The 18,349-nt window shown below is 45.9% G+C and overlaps 1 protein-coding gene across 1 annotated transcript in view; it reads left to right on the forward strand.

Moving 5' to 3' along the window:
• The first annotated feature begins 1,246 nt into the window (after positions 1-1,246).
• Positions 1,247-18,349, forward strand: part of DDX18 (DEAD-box helicase 18) — an 89,067-nt gene continuing 71,964 nt past the window's right edge. Inside the window, exons 1-2 of the mRNA XM_085647460.1 lie at positions 1,247-1,407; positions 16,357-16,551. Of these exons, the coding sequence (XP_085503586.1) occupies positions 1,305-1,407; positions 16,357-16,551 (298 nt within the window). The 5' untranslated portion in view covers positions 1,247-1,304. The remainder of the gene's footprint in view (positions 1,408-16,356; positions 16,552-18,349) is intronic.

Here is an 18,349-nt window from a genome sequence, read left to right on the forward strand (position 1 = left end):
TCATCTCATTCGTGCCCAGAGTCATCTGGTGAAACTACGTATGCTTACCAGGATGCCGGGTGCACCCAGATTTATTTGTTTGCCGATCCTGTAGAGTTCTGTGGACAGCCTAGAGACTCAGTGGTGTTTTTTTGTAATTTACTCCCACAAATCGAACTTGTTTGTTTATTTTCCAATAAAATTTGGGAGGGGTGCAGTGTCCTGCTGGACACATTCTAGAGTTCCAAAAATACAGTGTCCTTACTTCCTGAGGGCTGGCTTCTACGCTCGCCCCACACCCATCCATTACAGGCATCACAGGTCAGGTGACCCTGCAAATAAAAGGGGGCTGGTGCGCAATTGCTAAGTACCCCAACTATGTGTCCGTGTCATCTTTATGGCAGGATATGGGCCTAAGACCCTACACATATCATCCTACTATCTGCCTCCCATTCTCTTATTTTTACTACGCCTCATGGGAACTGTAGTTTTTTTCAATGTCTCTTGACTGCTAGTTTGTCGTACACGCAAAATGAGAGAAGCATAATAGGAGCCCCCGGTCTTGCCAAAAAATTAGATCACTGACCTGCTTTTCACACTGTCTGTGAGCTGACTGTGGCAGCAAGCGGTGGGTCTTCCCGGGTATACTGCACAAACATTAAAACGTATATACACGCTAGATAATCAGTGAATATAACGCTCCAAAATTCATAACATCTAACACAATGGTCGTAATCGGATGACGATACTCTCTCCATACGCCTACATCATCTAGCATTGGTACTTAAATTCTGGGCAACTATCGAAACTGACGTTTTCGGATGGACGGTAAAACTAAAACAGGGAAAAAGAACTGACCTACAATAATCTAGCACTGAACAGGGAAGGGTGCCTGCAAATCTTGAAATACTGTCACATTTTTCAATTTCTAGCGGAAACTCAACTAAAGTACACCTAAAAAATATTTATTTTTTAAATATAGACGGGTGAAGCTACTAAACATTAACATCGAAAATTTAATTTTCTTCTACCAAAATTAAAATTTAAATAATCTAGTAGTTTAAATAGTGAGTACAGAGTCTGCGCAAGTAAATATTTTTTACAAACTCATCGAGGACTTAGTAGAATAAGTTTGGCTACAGCTGTATAGACTATAGAGGAACATTTCTACATAGTTTCAAGATGGCGGACATACAGTTGCGGTTGCAGCCCACGTGATCTGTTCGATTTTCCTCTATTTTTATAGCTCAATGGTGTCAAGCCAATCAGGGCACTAAGATTCACTTCCGGTTCACCCACATGTGCACAACTCCGGTCGAGAAAGGATGGCGGACCTTCAGATGAAGTTACTCCGTAGGAGGATCACAAAGCGGAGTGAGAAGCTGAAGCAGAGAAATTTAGCTTTGCGAAGGAAGCAGGAAGTTGAGGGTAAGGAAAAGCTTTTAAGTTAAACGGCGGCGTGATTTGGGAGATAGGTGCGTATGATGAGACGTGGCCATAAGTGGGAGACTATATAGGGTGATCGGATGCATCAGAGATGGACAATAAGAAGAGTGTCATGAGCATGAACTTTTGAGAGGCAGTAAATGTGATAGGCCGAAGAAGAGTGAGGCGTATTTGTAGGTGGCTTAAATAGAGATGACAACTAGAGATGTAAGAGCCGAAGCAGGAGCAGATCAATAACAAAAATAAACTCAGAAAAGTATTTGTGTTTCTTGCTGTGTTTCTTGCTGTGACCTATCTCACTCTAATCACTTTTGGAACCACGTCGTCGCCCACCATGCTCTCTTCGATACACCCAGCAGTGCCAAGAAGCCCAGGCATTGGCTATGTGCGCTATTCAGAAAACTGTGATGTAACTCGATCTGTACAGTGTTTCGTGTAAATGCAACAGTTTCTAGTAGTCTCCGACAACAGTATAGAGTTAACACCCAGGGTATTTGTTTACAACCCATCAGGGACTCGGTCACATATTGTGATCATGGTAGCATAGTTCAAAATGTTAATGCATCTTTTGCAGAGAATTGTGTGTCCTAAATCTAAACACAGTAAAATAGATAATGCAGGCACTGTATCTCCCGCAGAAATCATTGTTGACACTGCAAGTCACTGACTTGTAGTGTGCAGCCCCAATCAGTCTGTAGTGTTTGGCCTCCGGCCCACATTACGTGAATGGTAGACACCAGGCTAGATAGTTAGATAACTGGCCACGTGCACCTGGGCCCCTTTATTAGCGGGGCCACGTCACTCGTGACACCTGTGATGGATGGGTGTGGGGGTGCATGTGTGTCCAGCCACTCAGGGGAGTGGCTGGAAGTACAGCTTCCTGCGGGGCACTAGAATGTGTCCCGCAGGACACTACATTCCTCCCCTATTTTATTGAGGAACAAACAAAACGTTAGTCCAACCTGTGGGGACAAAAACAAACAGTTAACTGAATACCACAGGGTCCATCAGTCTTCTGAGTCAGGTGTCAGGACGACGTCAGACAGGAGCTGGTGACTTTGACTTTCTCGGCGGGCACCCGTAGTTTAAACTGAGGGGTTCAGGACACGATCGCTGGCTTGGAGATGCCCGCTGCATAACGTCAGTTCACTGGTGACATAACTTGCGTGGCTCTCATCTCGCTGTCGGTGATGGTCTGTGGTGAGTGCGAACAGTTCTTTGTAGTGGGTTGCATCATGAATATGAATGGAGTCCCAGGTGGGAGTTCTTGGAAGCGTTGTCTGATCATTTGTCTCTGTGGAACCTTTTGGCTACAGCCAATGACCTGTTGGTGGGGCACAGTCTCCCTTCAATCTTCCGCCTGGGTAGGCCTGTTGTCGGGGTTGCTGCAGGACTGCAGAGGGCTGCAATGGTCGCACGCACAACCCTCTAGGGCGTATGAGTCTTGGTCGAGACTTGCTCTCGCTGCCGCGGTTCAGGTGTAGGCCAGGTTCACAGGTAGCTTCTGGTTCTTTTGTCGGCTGGTGTGGCGACGGTGCAGGACTCCAGTCCACCGATATTCTGGGAGTGGTGTTGCTTGACGCCGGTGCTGATGGCTGGCATGATGGCGGTTGCAGCCATGTGGTGACTCTGGATGACAGGTGGGAGAGTTGGATGTCAGGAGGGACTTGGCAACCATGTGCCTCCGCCTTGCTGAGGTGGAGTGTCTGTGGCGGCTTGACATGTAGGGGGTCCTCTCTTGCCTGGCTTGGGTTCACTTGAGGCGATGTGAGGATAGACACTCGGTGCAGATCTTCACCCGTGGCATCTGCGGACAGGAGCAGGGATGCCGCTTGACTTAGACTGCAGACGCTCGGGGATGGATGGTCGCCTGGGGGAGCGTTAGGATGAGGCGCGGTTGGAGCTTGCTGCGGCTTATGTTCGGTTCACCCATGAGGCTGTTTCCAGGAACGTAGGTCCGCCTTGGTGGCTGTCTGGTGTGTCAGGGTGTGCTCTTGGCTTGCTGTGAGTCCTCGGTCTTCTCCCTTTATTGGTCTATTCAGCCCACCTGTGTTCCTCCTGTTTTCAGGGTGACAGGGCTGTCACTCTCTTCTTTCTTCGAGGGCATTGCGCTTGGACCTCGAGGCGGCGCTGTTGTGGCGCCGGCTTCTGCCTTCGCTCCGGAGCGCTCCTTGCTTACTGGGCAACATAGCGTTTGGTTGCGTGTCGCTGGTTGTTCGAGCGCATGTTGCTGTGGCGGTCTGCCACGTGGAGTGTGCGACGTGTCTCTTGCCTGTCGTGGGTCACTGCCGACTCCATCTGGAGGCAGTCTGAGGGAGGACACTCTGTGTTGTCTTCTGCCTACTGCGGGGCTTCGCTGGGGCGGTGGAGACATGGGTGCTCTCCTACCTGCGTTCAGCCATGCTTCTTTTTGCAGGTGTCTCGTTCTTGGACGCTTTCTTCTGGCACTTGGGGTGTGGTTGGTGGTTGTGCCTGTTCACCAGTAGGGGCGGGTGATGCAACCTCTTCACTGGCAGTGGCGTTGGGCAGCCATGTGTGGTGCGTGCTCTACACCAGTCTTTCTTGCGCTGTTGCTGGGGGCAGCTTTCCTTGAGACGTCGCTGTCTTAGCTAATAGTCCATTCTTGCTAGTGGTGGCTGTCCGTGTGTAGCTCTGAGTTTCTTGCAGCTCCTTGCGGGGTTTTTCAGTCTCTCCCTGTATTTTGCAGAGGTGGCAGGCAGTGCTCTTGCCTGTAGGGTGCTGGTTTGCGCGAGCGCAGCTTGGGGCACCTTAGGGACTCTTGAGTGTGGCAGCTGCCTGGGGGCTTTGCTGTCTTCACAGGCGTCCTGGCTGTCCTCACCTGCGGTGTGCAGAGGGCCACTCTGTGATCATTCTTCTCTAATGGCGCATCTTGCCATGCCTGGGGCAGTCCGTCACAGCCACTGGGCGTGAGCAGGCCGTCTTCCACGTGGTGGCGGTGTGTCCTCTTGAATCTGTTGGCTGCCGTTGCTGGTTGTGCACTGCTGGTCTGTAGGGTGCCGTGCAGCTACGCTTGTCGCAGTTCTGCAGCAATCGGTCGCGGTGGGCAGTTCGTGTTGGATCGCTCTTGGGATGCGCCCATGTGGATCCTCTTGCTAGGCTCCCTTCGCAAACTCCTTTTGCTGGTCCTGCTGCTTCTGGCAGGGTGGTGGGGTGTCAGGGCCTCTCCTCTGGTCGATAGTGCTGCTTGGGCTGACGGTCGCGACTTACAGCTGGCTGCCTGCTCTGGCCAGGCAGTACGTCTTTTCTACAACGCGTTACTTCTGGGGAGCCGCCAGGTGGCGCTGTTGTCGTTTTCTGGGATTCCCATGTACAGCTGCAACGCCCAGTTCGCAGGCACCATAGAGGGTAGAGGTCTTGGTGTGCTGTGTGTGGCTACTAGATGGCACAGGTCCTGTTCACTGGGGCACTGACAGCCTTTCTCCTGTTGCACGCTGAGTTCACTCCAGGTGCTTATGGATGTGGGTGTGGCGGTAGTTCCTGTGGTGACCTGCCAGTGGCGAGGTAGGGGCTCTCTTTCTTTTCTCCAGGTAGGTGGGGGGGCAGCCTGCTGAAAGGATTCTGACAGCGCGGGACAGCCGTTTATTTTCTTTATTTTGCGTGCAGAACCTCTCACTGGCCAGCAGGTGGCACTGTAGCAATCTCCTTGTGGAAAGTTCTATGCTTGAGCTGGAGGATCTTGCAGCGCTAATTGTGATCCTCCTGGGCTTGACCTGTGCATGAGGGGGGGGCATCCCTCTAGTGGTGCTGCAGGTGCCGAGGCGGTCAGTCATGGGGTTGCCTTTGCTGGGGATTGTCTCTTCCTTGCCTCTTATGGAGCATGTCAGACTGGGCAAGGTGCGGTGGGCGAACTTGCTTGCTTCTCTGAGCCGGCATTGGGGTTTTCCCAGGAGCGGTTGACTTAGGGTGGCGGTGCGGCTCCGTTGGTCATACTGGCCGGCAGAGCAGCTTGCTGCTGTTTGTGCTTTTGCTTATGGATGAGCTCACGGTGTAGCGCAGGCAGATGGCTGCTAGATGGCGTTACCTGCAGGTTCTCCCCTTTGCAAGCTGCTGCGACCTCCTCCTTACTCACGGTCGTTGAAGCGCGGCAGAAGCATACGGCGCTGGGCCTTCCGCTACATTGATGCCTTTTCCGTCTGTGGCACCTTCACGCTGGGAAGCCGTCGGTGTGCACGGTCCAGTGCCTCCGGCTGCACCGTAGGCTAGAGCAGGGTGGAGTTTTGAGCGCTGCCCGTTTAGGGGCTCACAGGACTGCATGACTGTGGAGGAGGCCGGACTGTGGAGGCGTCTGCCTGGGTGCAGATACGGGCCTGTTTCCAGTGTTGCAGGGGGTTTGGCACTCGCTTGGGACTCAGGCGGTTGCTGGCAGCAGTCCCTGCACTGTTTACTCTCCGTGCGGACACGGCGGGCGAGACAGCCTGCGGGCGTTTCGGTGCGTACAGAGAGTTCAACTGACCTCATCTGTTGGGCAGTCCGGCACCGGGGCTGTAGCGTCAGCAGTGTGTGGGTGTCTCCGGGCGCCTCCCTTGACTTCCTCGTGATTCCGATCCAAGCATACAGTGTTTTCCTCCCTCAGCAGCGGGGCTGCTGCTGGCATGTTGGCAATGGGCACGTGTGTCTCACTATGCAGGCGACGCCGATCCTCTTGGGGCTTCCTGGGTGACATGAGGGGCACATTCCTTGCTTCAGTCAAGGGTGGCATGAAAGAGCGCGCCAGGGGTGCCGCTTGCTAGGCACCTCTCCTCCCTCCCGCACGCGAATCGATGAAGGGCAGGCCATTAGGCATGCAGGGTCAGCGACCCGCCTCGTCGCCAGTGTAGTGTTGAACATCTGGCCCACATTACGTGAATGGTAGACACAGACACCAGGCGAGATAGTTAGATAACTGGCCACGAGAACGTGAACCCGGGCCCTTTTATTAGCGGGGTCACGTCACTCGTGACACCCGTGATGGATAGGTGTGGGGGCGTATGTGTTGCCAGCCCTCAGTGGAGTGGCTGGAAGTACAGCTTCCTGTGGGGCACTAGAACGTGTCCCGCAGGACACTACACAGTCCACCCACCCCACGTGTTGTGATGTATCGGATATAGCGCTGACCCAACTCGCAGGAGCAGCAGAATTCTTTTTAGATATCATTTTATTACAGGAGGAGCATTTCAGATAGAAGAAGTTCGCTGATGTGCTAGCTTCTTGGAAGCTTGATAGTCTTTCCTACAGACAATCCACCAAATACTCTATCTTTGAGATACAGGCCCTTTCGCTCAGAACTGGAAAGTAAAGACAAACATAATGTGGAAATCTCTCCTTGGACTCAAAAAGAAAGTTCTTTCAGTGGTTCAGGGACAGTGTAGTCCTTTACTCATGGAACATACAGCAGGGAGAGGGGCACACCCTTAGACAAAGCCTCAACACTTTTCAAGAGTCCTAAACCTGAGTTGTATGTGGGCATACAGAAGGACATGGGTTAGTGCCAATCATCCTTCATGTGGAGGTCTGCAAAGACCACAGACAGGTGAACAGTCTCGTGCCTTCAGGGAAAGTTGGAAGTGTACATACTTTGGTTCAGTTCCTTGTGCTAGCACTTCCTCAAGGGTGAAGTCTGCAAGGTAACTGAAGACGAGCAGGGCTATTGCCACTCTCTCCTCGAGACTGAGACCTTGTGGGCATAATCAGGGTGATGGTCCCATGACTGAGTGTCCTCGAGTGCAATGCCTGGTGAGGTGAGAGAGGCGAGTATGCAGCCAGCGACAAGGGGCCTAGCTTCAGCGTCTCCTCTCAAAGGGGCAGTTCCAGTAATAATCCACCTACGAGCACTGTCAGTACAATGGGCATTCACAACTGTGACACAACAGCGAATGGGCCTAAGTTACGCCCATTATCTGTTGTCAGGCACAGCTGCAAATACCCATTATATCATCATTAGGTCGGCCTTCTGTAGGCTGTTAATTTACCTTTCGATAGACACCTTTCAAAACGATGGGAACCAGGATGTATGTGCCCATTACAACTGTTTTAGTGTGTGCACAGATGGTCAGTCTCTTGGAACCATCCTCTCGCCCATATAGGGGGTAATGAAAAAATGCAAACATTTATTTGCCCTGACCAGCACTTCCTTTGCTACGGAGAGTCATGGTTGGATGACTGGAGAACAATGTGAGAATTGGGGTGCCAAGCTGAGCAGATGCCACTCAAAAAGTTCAGCTCAATTTTTGCTTCAACAGTCTTGAGAACCCGATTTCAGGCCAGAGCAGTGGTACACCCACCTCCTAGGTTGGAAGTGTTTCCACGAGGGAGTATGTAAGTACAAGGAAAGGCAGAACCAGTTAAGGAAAGCTGGAGGGCACGGAGAGCATTTTAAAGTTGGAAGATGGTGTTGGGAAAATAAGGTAAGAGGTAGGAGAGAAAATGGGGATACCCTACAAGGGGAGATCTAGAGGAGTTATAATAGAGGAAATATGGTGGGCAGGTTTTAAGTGCTAAGAGTCAGGAAAATTGGTCTGACAAGGGGAGTAGAGAAATGAGGATCGAGAGGCGGGAAGGAGTGACAGGAGGATAGCATTACAAACAAGACCTGCTCACCCAAAACGTTTCTGTGACGGGCTTACCCTCCATGTCCAGGAAATATTTTGAAAAATTGGTGACATTAAAAATCATTCAAAAACGTAGATTTCACAAGCCTCTCTGAATGGTAGCATGTGAATTTTAATATTCAAGAAGCATTTTTTCTTTTGCATCAGCAAGTTATATTGTACACAGTGCACCCAGTAGAAACTGAAAATACACAGGAAATAATTGATCAACATGACTGAAGCAGTGACTTTTAACTTGGGCCACTTACTGAAAACAAATATCATTTGTAATGCATTTCACAGCAGAAGTGACAGTTTCAAGTACTGTGAAAATAGATAGAATGCGAATTGTTGTAATTGTGCTACTTAATCAACTACGTGGATCAGTGTGCCAGAAAATATATTATGATTAAAATTGCACTTTTATTATATGGTGCAGTTTGTCTGTATATTTTAGGGTGTTTCCATTATATAACAGAGAGCCGCAAAATGTTGTGCTTCTGTCGGTAATATCAGGGTGGTACTCACATGGTTCATGCTGCTGCTAACTGAAAGATACTTTATGTACAAGCTTAATATCAATCCTTAATAAATACAGTGTAGTCTGGTTTGTTAGTTTCTACATGCTAATGTTGCATTGTCACCACTAGGTACTTAATTAAATGCCAGTATCACAATGCTCCACTTTAGTAAACATTGGCATGCAAGCTTCACAATTGCAACTGTTGGACGGAATTAGCCATGGCACTATCTTTATGCCAATGCGAGTCACACTGCTTCATTCCATGGTTAAAATATCTAGATGTTCCTTGTGCCACGCACTATGCACTAGCTATGTACTCCTTTTTAAGATTGTTTGTTTTTGGCATTTAGTCAGGCTCCTTGTCAGCAGGAGATACTGGGTGCATGAGAAATGTATTGGTTATTGTGCCAAACTTTATAGTATTTTTTAGGGTCGTGATAAACCAGCTAGGGGTTAGTTACAGTAATCACATTTGCTTCTATTTTGGTTGAACGTCTTTCCTGGTGTGAAACCGAGGTGATATGGATTTTTCTTGTGATTTGCGTATGGGACCTAGCCACAGTAGGTGTGGTAAACATGAATGACTAACTGCAAGTTACGATTGAAATTTGTGGTGGGTTAGGTTTCCAGCTGAGGGGGGGATTGCAGACTTTTGGTCGGTGGGGTTGCTGGGAGGTAGAAACCAATGGTAATGGACAGTGGAGCTAGAAAAATTAACTATTTACATTTTTAGAGTTCAGCGTGAGAAAGCTGTGAGTGATCCAGTGTTAGATTGACTTTGGACAGTCAGAAATTCGTGATTGGAAGTGCTAAGCGAGAGATGAAATTGTGTACACCACCCACTTAAAAATGGTAACTAGCAGAACGAGCACAGTGTTTTTATGTGTCATTCATTGTAAAGGGGTCATAGGCAGGTTGTAACTGAAAACATAGTAGCAATGGTTACAATGATAGGGTATGTAGAGTGATAATGTGAAACGGTCATCTTCTGCAGGTGTTCTTGCCCTTTTGACTGCCTTGGACCCCCACTGAATCTTAACTGGAATCAGGGCACTCTCACGGAGTAATTTTTAAAAGCAGACCCCATAGCATAAGAAATGTCTAATTTGACTCTCAAATAATGCTCAAAAATAAAGAATACTCTAAATAAATAAATATATTTAAATATTTTGTTTAATTCACAACCAAATATCAACTTTTCAATGTTGCTTCTTTATTTGTATATACTTTATTATTTGTAATTTATTAATTTTAAATGTATTTAATTTTGGTAGTCGCAGACCCCCTGGGGTCCTCAGCCCACAGGTTAAGATTCACAGATCTACAGTATAGCAAGTGATATGAACAGTTTTGGATCGCTGGTGTCAAATGCTGCATAGAGGTAGATGAGGATGGGTGGTTATGACTTTTGACGTGACATAAGTGAGAGTGCAATTTCTGTGCATCAGTGTTCTGTGAAACCTGATTGGAAAGGGTTCATTTTTGGAGGAGAGACAGTATGTGTGCAGATTTAACACAAAGAATTAGTGTTTTTTTTAAGAAAACAAGGGATGGAAGAATCAGCTTAGTTGTACACAGCAGTTTTCTGAGGAGTAGTAAGTGGTGAGGTCAAATGGGAGAGACTGGCAAGATTGATTTATGAATGATTATGCAGATAAGGAGAAAAGGGGTTAATTGAGAACAGGAAGGTGATGAGATCCTTGATGTCTGCCAATCTTGTGGCCTCTGGAGCTGTATTTGGTGTATTAATGGTCTGTCCTCTCCAAATCAGTCCTCGCCTCCTATTTCCAGGATTAACAAATGCAGCATTTTCATACAAAAATGAATGCTGGTGATACATAATTGTACACACAATAGAAGCTACACTGTAATATTGGTCACTTTATATAATGTCACCGTATCCCTACAAAGCACTAAGATAGAGTGCTGGGCATCTCAAAAAAGTTAAGGACTGTCCTCACACACCACCAGGTGTCATTCTTCATCATAGGCAGTCCTTGCTCTCTAAAACCCAGGTTTGGTAGAGAGCGGGCTCACACCTGGAGACAGGGAGGCACTTCTAATAATCTTAAGTGGGGGCCCGTGCAATAGTTATCTAAAAACCAATATGTTACCCCAAATTACGTTTAATTGCAGGGTATCACTTGGTGTTGAAAACCAGAATGTGGGGATTAGGAGAACTATTATCCCATCACCATCCGTGTCATCAACATGTTTTCTGCCGATGGCCCAGGTGGGTCCGCGGCATTCATCAGGATGGAATTCAGGCTCCTATATTACCCATTGGTGCCAGATATTACCACTGTTAGGGTGACCTGTGCCATCCTCTAACTAAAACTGGTGTTCTTTTATACCTGTAAAATAAACATACGTTTTTCTTGTTAAAATAGATGCAGTTTTTTAGATAAGGGATAGGAAACATCATGCATATGCAAAATTGCATGTGAGTGTGAATTCACGTGACGCTGCAAATGTGGAGCATAAATATCAAAAGAATTAGTTATTCATGAGTTGTGAGACCAGCTCACAATCTTACCCCAATATAGGGTCCTAATTGCCCTATGGGAGAAGGGTAAAGGGACCCATGTAGTCGCACTCTAACGAAGCTAGATTATTAAAACTAGAGGTAATAACCTTTTTTTTTTAATGAAAAAATGTGCATTCCGTGTTAGATATGCCATTTTCTTCATCCACACTCCCACTCATACTATTACTGCGTCAAGGTGTGTCCCTCGCTGTCCACCTAAAGAGGTCTACTCCTCTTCCCTGATGATATCAGAGTGGAGGAAACCTTGCGTTTATATAGGCATGCTCCAATCGCCAATTTAACAAAACTGTGTCATCTGTGTGTCTAATTACAGCTGGCTGCAAGCAATCAAAGGCCAGATCCAGCGCCCACGCTATCTCCTGCCTGGAGAGCGAGTCATGAATTAATCGATCACCTGCGGTTAATAACTGCTGACACAGTGATTGCCGTGCTAGTTCCGGTGTCCTGCTCGCTGTGACTGGGGGCCGTCTGATGACGCAACACCCCAAGTGGATTGCGGCCGTAGCAGAGAATGACCTGGCTGGCCCAGAAAAGATTCAAACAAAAGACAATAACATAAATTCTCTGGTCTTTCACTATAACATGCACGGTCTATTTAATTCCTAGTTATAGTGAGCCTAGACATGAGACTTTCACGTAGACGCTTCTACCCTGTGGATACATGTGTGTGTAATTACATCAAATAGGGTCTTCCTCAGGACAAAAAAGCCTATTGACCACCCTAGTAGTTCAATAAGCGAGAGAGAACAACGTACTCCACCAAGCCCTGAAGAAGTGTGACCAAGGGCGAAGAGCTTACTCTTATGCATCCTCGTCAGACATAAAATTAATCAGCATGTCAACATCCAATAACTTATGCGGGCAATAATTAGGGATGCCTGAGAATTTGCACCAACCGCTTTACAAAATAACAAAGGCGTCCCCAACTGGTCTTAATAATTGACCTCTGGGGGCAGGGATGAGAAATCCAAATATGACTCCTGCCAAATCCTATTCCTATGCTTGGTCACCCATTCAACTTAAATGACAGCTGCCCGTACATCTGTGATTTCTGAAATGACGAGCCCCGGGCAGCTGTAACCCCAGATATTAAGCCTTTGCAGAGCCAATGGTTCTGGTCTTTGGGAGCTATTGGCTTAGCAATGTTTTTAGCCATGCTGTACAACCGTGGGGATGCTCTGGAATGTGGCTAAATTAATTTTAGAAAGTACTACGTTTCAGCCAGAGCTAATGCATCAGCGCTGAATGCATCATGGTCCCATTTATTTATTTTTAATTATTTTTAGCTATGCTGCAGAGCAGCCATGCTGCTATACAACTTTGCTAGATATCCCTGGCAATACATGCCAACCATTGCTTACTGTTGGCTTTGTAACTTGCTTTCTCTCTATTTGTTGGCTCTATTTGTTTTAGGCTGTCCAGCTTGTGTTCATCCTTTCCCTTGCCCAAACTCTATTTACTGTATTCTTCCACCATTCCTGGAGTTCTGTAAATAGGTTTTAAATCTTGCTATTGTCTTGTCACATTTGCGGTGCATTCAAAGACAGAGGCTCAATGCCAGGCTCTGTCTTTCTTGAAGCTTGGTGTTTACCTTTCTTCCTCTGACTTCAAGTGAGAGGATTTATTTGACATTCATGCTGGTTGCAGGGGCGGGAGGGAGGGCTTGAGGAAGGCCGTACAATGTTGTTTTCTTTTCTAGCACACAACAAAATGTAAATGTATCCATCTAAACTGTGCAAATATTTCATTCAGACTGTCCGATTTAGAAAAGTACAAATGGAGCAAATTCTTTGGTAATTCTGAAGTGTGATGGAAACAAATATTTTAATACGATCAAAACAAATCAGTACACTAGGTGATTACATTTATACACTTTGTTTGTGTGCTGTATACATTTATCAGTAAAACTGTATGGTTGTGTAAATGTAATGGTCATTTCAATTGATGTGTTGTCTGTAATGGCAGTGGGCTACCACATCATGCATATTCCATTCTACACCACTCCACACTATGCCACTGCACTCTACTATATGCCACTGCACTCTGCCCCACACTGCTCTACTACGCACCACTGCACACTACATCACTTTATTCTGTGCTACTGCATTCTACATCACTCTATTCTATGCCAATGCACTAAACGCCACTGTACTGAAAGCCATGGGACAGTAAACGCCACAACACTATGCCAACTAATCTTCTCCACAACACTACACCAACGAATCTTCTCCACAACACTACACCACTCTGTCATTCCACTCTCCTCCACTGCTGCACTCTATGCCAATCTACACCCCTTAACACAACACCTTCTATGCCACTCCACACTGCTCTTCACCACTCCACTCTTCTCTACACCACGACACACTATGCCAGTGGACTCTACTCTAAGCCTTCCACTGTACAGCACTCTGCTCATTTCATGCCACTCAAAAAAACTCCACTCCATGCCACTCTCCTTTGCCCACTAAAATTTAACCATACTGAACAGCAGCAATGCTAGTGGCTGAAACTTATTGGCATGGCCAATACCAATTCCTTAGGCAAGACCTATTGGCTTTGACAGTGGTTGTTTACTTATGCCTATGCTTGGTAGCACATTTCATGACCTGTACCAAAATGTTATCTGGTTCCATGACCAAAAGCCAATCGTGTTTACTAAGTTCTTCATGAACTAAATTGAAGGCATCATTACCCAACGCAATACCATAATTCTCAATCCTAGTTTATTTCCAACATATACCCTAACATGCAATGTTTATACTTAATCAGTCCAATAATTGTCTGCCCAAAATAAATTAAATAGAAACATTTTTAAATTTTGAAATGTTTCACGCCACACATTCATCCAAGCGCATCACTTTCATTTGTGTATTACCAATCCTTCGATGCCTGCAAAACCCTTGAAGCAAATGCAGCTCTACCTTCTTTGCTCTTTCCATTCTGCACCTTGTGAGTAAAAACTGCACAAAGCCTGCCACCACTGTTATTAACCTTGACAATAGATGCATTGAGTTATTTCCCATTTAACATTCAAAAGCCATGTTTAGATTCTGAGTCTACATATACCAGTCATTATTATAGTGTTTTTGTATTTTATTTTTATTAAATTATACTCTCCGACTTGTGTGTATAATAATCAGATACTGAGGAATGATGACAACTTCTCTATTGTTTGACGTATGTAACTTTTTGAATGGTAACTTTTTGAATGGTGTAAGGTCCAGGACCCAGATTTATAAAAAAAGGTCACAAAGACATGGTTAACGGATTTGTATACAAAAAGAACAAATTCCGTGATAAAGGACAAAAATCGTGCCCTTCGTTCTTCCATTGCTTACGTTCAGGTACCGCCAATACCAGGAGAAGGTTTTCATTATTGATCATGCATTACTAACGCGCAGCATAGATTTATTTTATTGTGCTTCTGACTGAATATGATACCATTACTCCTGGGTTACCCACAAAACACATACTGACTATCAGATCTCGCTCCCTGCCCCTGTAATAATTATGCTGCACAGACGGACTTGCACGTCTTTTTATTCTGTAAAAATTACTTTGAGGAAAGAAATATTTATACTTCCAATTTTGAGGCGCCAAAATTTTAGGCAATTCCGGGTCGCCATGTATTTCCTTAAGGCATTATCGGACCCTTTTGTTTGCTTCTGTGTTGCCTCATTTTTATGGACCTGTTCTAAGATGAGGAAAAAGGAGGGTCTACACCCGAGTAGCACTGTGTAGTTCTACTTATTAAATGTTTTTAATGATTTATTTGGTCCACAGCAAATTTGTTTAATGCTTATTTTAACTTCATATATATTTATTGGTGCGGAAATTTTATATGTACTGCTGTGCTTTTATGGTCTGTTTATAAAGATCGAATAAAGCTGTCTGAACTGATTAGTGTAAGCTAATGATATTTGAGTTTAATTTCCAACCTCTTTATATTTCTCCCTGTTATTCAATCTCCTCACAAACATTTGCACTTGCCCATTTGGAGGGTCCTAACAACATAAGACCTTAGTAAGCCCAGTAATGTTCTTCCAAGGTGTTTGCAAAACAAGTATGCCTTCTTGGAAAATGTTAACTCTTCTGTGTATAAAAGGAGTATCCATAACCCTCTGAATCTCATAGGCAGCTGCCGCCACACAAAAAGACGCGCAAATAGTTCCTTCCTGAGTAATTCGGTCAGAAGGCAACGATTTGTCAGTTTTGTCTGATACTCAGCTTGGGAATTCAGCATAGAGAATATTTTAGCATCTCCTATTACTACAAACAATTAGAATTTTTGTCAAAGGATGACAGTCAAACAAAAAAGGTTTATAAAGGCATCTCAGTTCTGCACACAACTTTAACTTGCCAGAGTTTCTTCACATAGTAATAAGAGAGAATCTTATTCGGATCATTGAACTGCCTCTGTTACGACTTTGCAGTGCGTTTTAGCTTACTAGTTACTTATTTGTGGACACTCAACAGTACATTCTCAAGTTTGTGCTTTACTTAATGGTAGACTCTTCAATTTGGGTTCATGTAAGAATCCTTTCAAAATGTGCAACTTCTTTCTGAAAACACTTTTGTATTTTTCAAGAACATGCATCCTCCGCTGTTAATACCAGGTACATCAGGAATGGGACACTTGGATCCTGCTTACAGTGTCATACCGAAGTTAAGCTAATGACCTCGCTCAAAAGAGATGTCCTTTTTGACCATACAGCTTACTGGTTTAGGTTGTGCCGATTGAGTATGGAGCGAAAACAATACATGCACATTAAATGCACATATTTTACTACCCACCTTGGCAGAGGGAGTTTTCTCCAGTAGAAGATTGTGCAACGACATTGAATGTCCAATTTTAAGTACATAATATTATTCAATTAATATTTTGGTATAATTATTTGTAAGGTAATTTGAAACAACTGAGAAAATTATGAAATTGTTTGAGTACATGCCTTGATTGGCACGTGTTCTCTCCCTGTGTCTAGGCGATGGCTATTCTGTTCCGGTTTAGTGCTCTTTTGCCCATTGTTGGCAATGAACCAACCTTATAAGTATTCCTCACTGCAATCTCAACAAGCAGAAGTAAATATTTTCTGTGTGCAGGCAAGAGGGTGGAGTCACTTTGTCTATAGTAGTAATTGTATAGATGTGGGTGCATTAATATGGAATTGCCTTGCTTTGTTTGTACCGAAGACTGCATGCTCATTTTATGTTTGGATGAACTGTTTGCGTTGAATTGATCACTGTGTTCTGCCACATCTATTGTATTTTAGAGAATACCATAACTAATGGCGCAGCAGAAGATGAAGTTAAATCTGATGAAGAAACTGAGAATACATCACAAAATGGCAAAGAAGTGGAGGCTGGTGTGCCGGTAAACAATATGGAGGACATAGATCTTTCCAAAGAAAGCCAGCCAAAGAAAAAAAAGAAAAAGAGAAAAGATTCATCTAATGTTGATGAAAATGGTATGCTCTTGAATTTTGGTCAGTTATTGTACCATTGCAATATATCAGCCCTAAATATGCTTTTTATCTTTCAGATAAATGTTGCTTAGAAGTGAGTTTTCCTTAGTTTGTGTGCTTGGGCACGACTTAGACATGTTGCTAATGGTACATGCAAGACTGCACATCCTGCTTTATGTAAAATGAAACAAAAAACTGAAGAAAAAAAAGATGCAGTTATCCCTTCATTTTGTGTGTGTGTGTGTCGTGTCGTCCCATCAGTAGTTCTAGTTAGGATCATGTCTCCATAGGATGAGCATTTTTTTTGGTTTCCTTATAATTTTGGCGTCTTTTGGGGTCTTGACAAATCTTCACTGAACTTTCCCAAAAAAAAGTCTTGTGCTGCATGGCTTCTTCCTGGAAATTTTCATGGTAATAGTCAAAGGGGGGGGGGGGGGGGGGGGTTCCTAAAACGTCTGGGCATGTTCCCCAGTCACAGATCTGAGTTGAATCCATCGTTCTTTAGCTCACCACACCACCCTAGTTTAGAACCAGCCATGTGCAAATCCGTCTTGACCCTGTTCCTCATTTTTTTTTTTTTGTCAAACCATTTTTATTGCAGGACCAAGTACAACGTACAGTAATCGGGATGCATGTGAGTAATGCAGGTTTCCCGTCCTCCCCTTAGCCGTTAATCTGTGCAGCATACACAGCCGTACTGCCCACATCCCGGAGGCCGGGCGGCGTCACATAGACATATGGCACATTGATACAACACTGTCAGGAACCAACTTCCGATGGGGAGACCCGCTGCCCGCTTTTGATCACTGTCCCCCTGCTCCCTCAGATACGCACAGACCTTACAATCTACTTCCAGAAAACCTTAAACTGGTAAACTCTCCCTCAGCCCACCCCTCCCTAGTGCCCCCCCCCCATTGCGCCTAGTCAGGAACAAATAGCTTGTGTGGTGGGTAGCAGGAAAAATCCGGTAATCCCTAATCGTGTGTGTTTGGCAGGGGAGCCAGTGGCACGACTACGTCTGCTGCGTCTTCGGAGTTCTCATCTTCCTCCTCGCTGACTAGGCTATCCCGCAGGGCCTGTACCAACACCTCCCATTCCATTGCCGCCGCCTGAGCCCGGTCGTCCGGTTTTCGGTGAGCTAGTTGGTATCTGAGTGTGCTCTCACTAGCCGCCCATTTGAGGAATTCATTCAGCCATCTCCGGTGTGTAGGACCCGCCTTGGACTTCCACCCTTTCGTCACCGCTCTCTTCGCTAGGAGAAGGCCCATGTCTATGAACTTGCTGGACATTTTATTCTTGGGCGTATGCGGGAACCAGTGGAGTATACAAACGGCCACGTCGTTTTGTAGGTCTCTATCTGCCACGTCATTCAGCGTGCCGCCGACCCCCTCCCAGTATTCCCGCAGATTTGGGCAGGCCCACAGCATGTGGACCAGGTCCGCTCCCACTCTGTTACACCTAGGGCACGCAGCCTCCGCAGCTCCAAAGTATTTCCTAATTTTGTCTGGGGTGAGGTATGCCCTGTGGAGCACATAAAAATGAATCAATTGGAACCGCGCATTTCTCGTGCTTTTTCTGGCTCTGCGCACCAGCTGCGCCCAAGTGGTGTCAGGGATGTCCGCCTGCAGGTCCAGGTCCCACTTGTTTTTTAACGCGGTCAGGGGCTGGAGGGGTCTCCTTTACCATCCGTGAGTAAAGACACGTCACTGCCTTGAAGGTGCCAGCCGACATCATCGTGTATTGGCACGCCTGCGTCGTGGCGTGCTCAACTAGGCCCTCACCCCAGTGCGCCTGTATGGCT

The sequence above is a fragment of the Triturus cristatus genome, chromosome 3_2, assembly GCF_964204655.1.
Source record: "Triturus cristatus chromosome 3_2, aTriCri1.1, whole genome shotgun sequence".
NCBI lineage: Eukaryota > Metazoa > Chordata > Amphibia > Caudata > Salamandridae > Triturus > Triturus cristatus.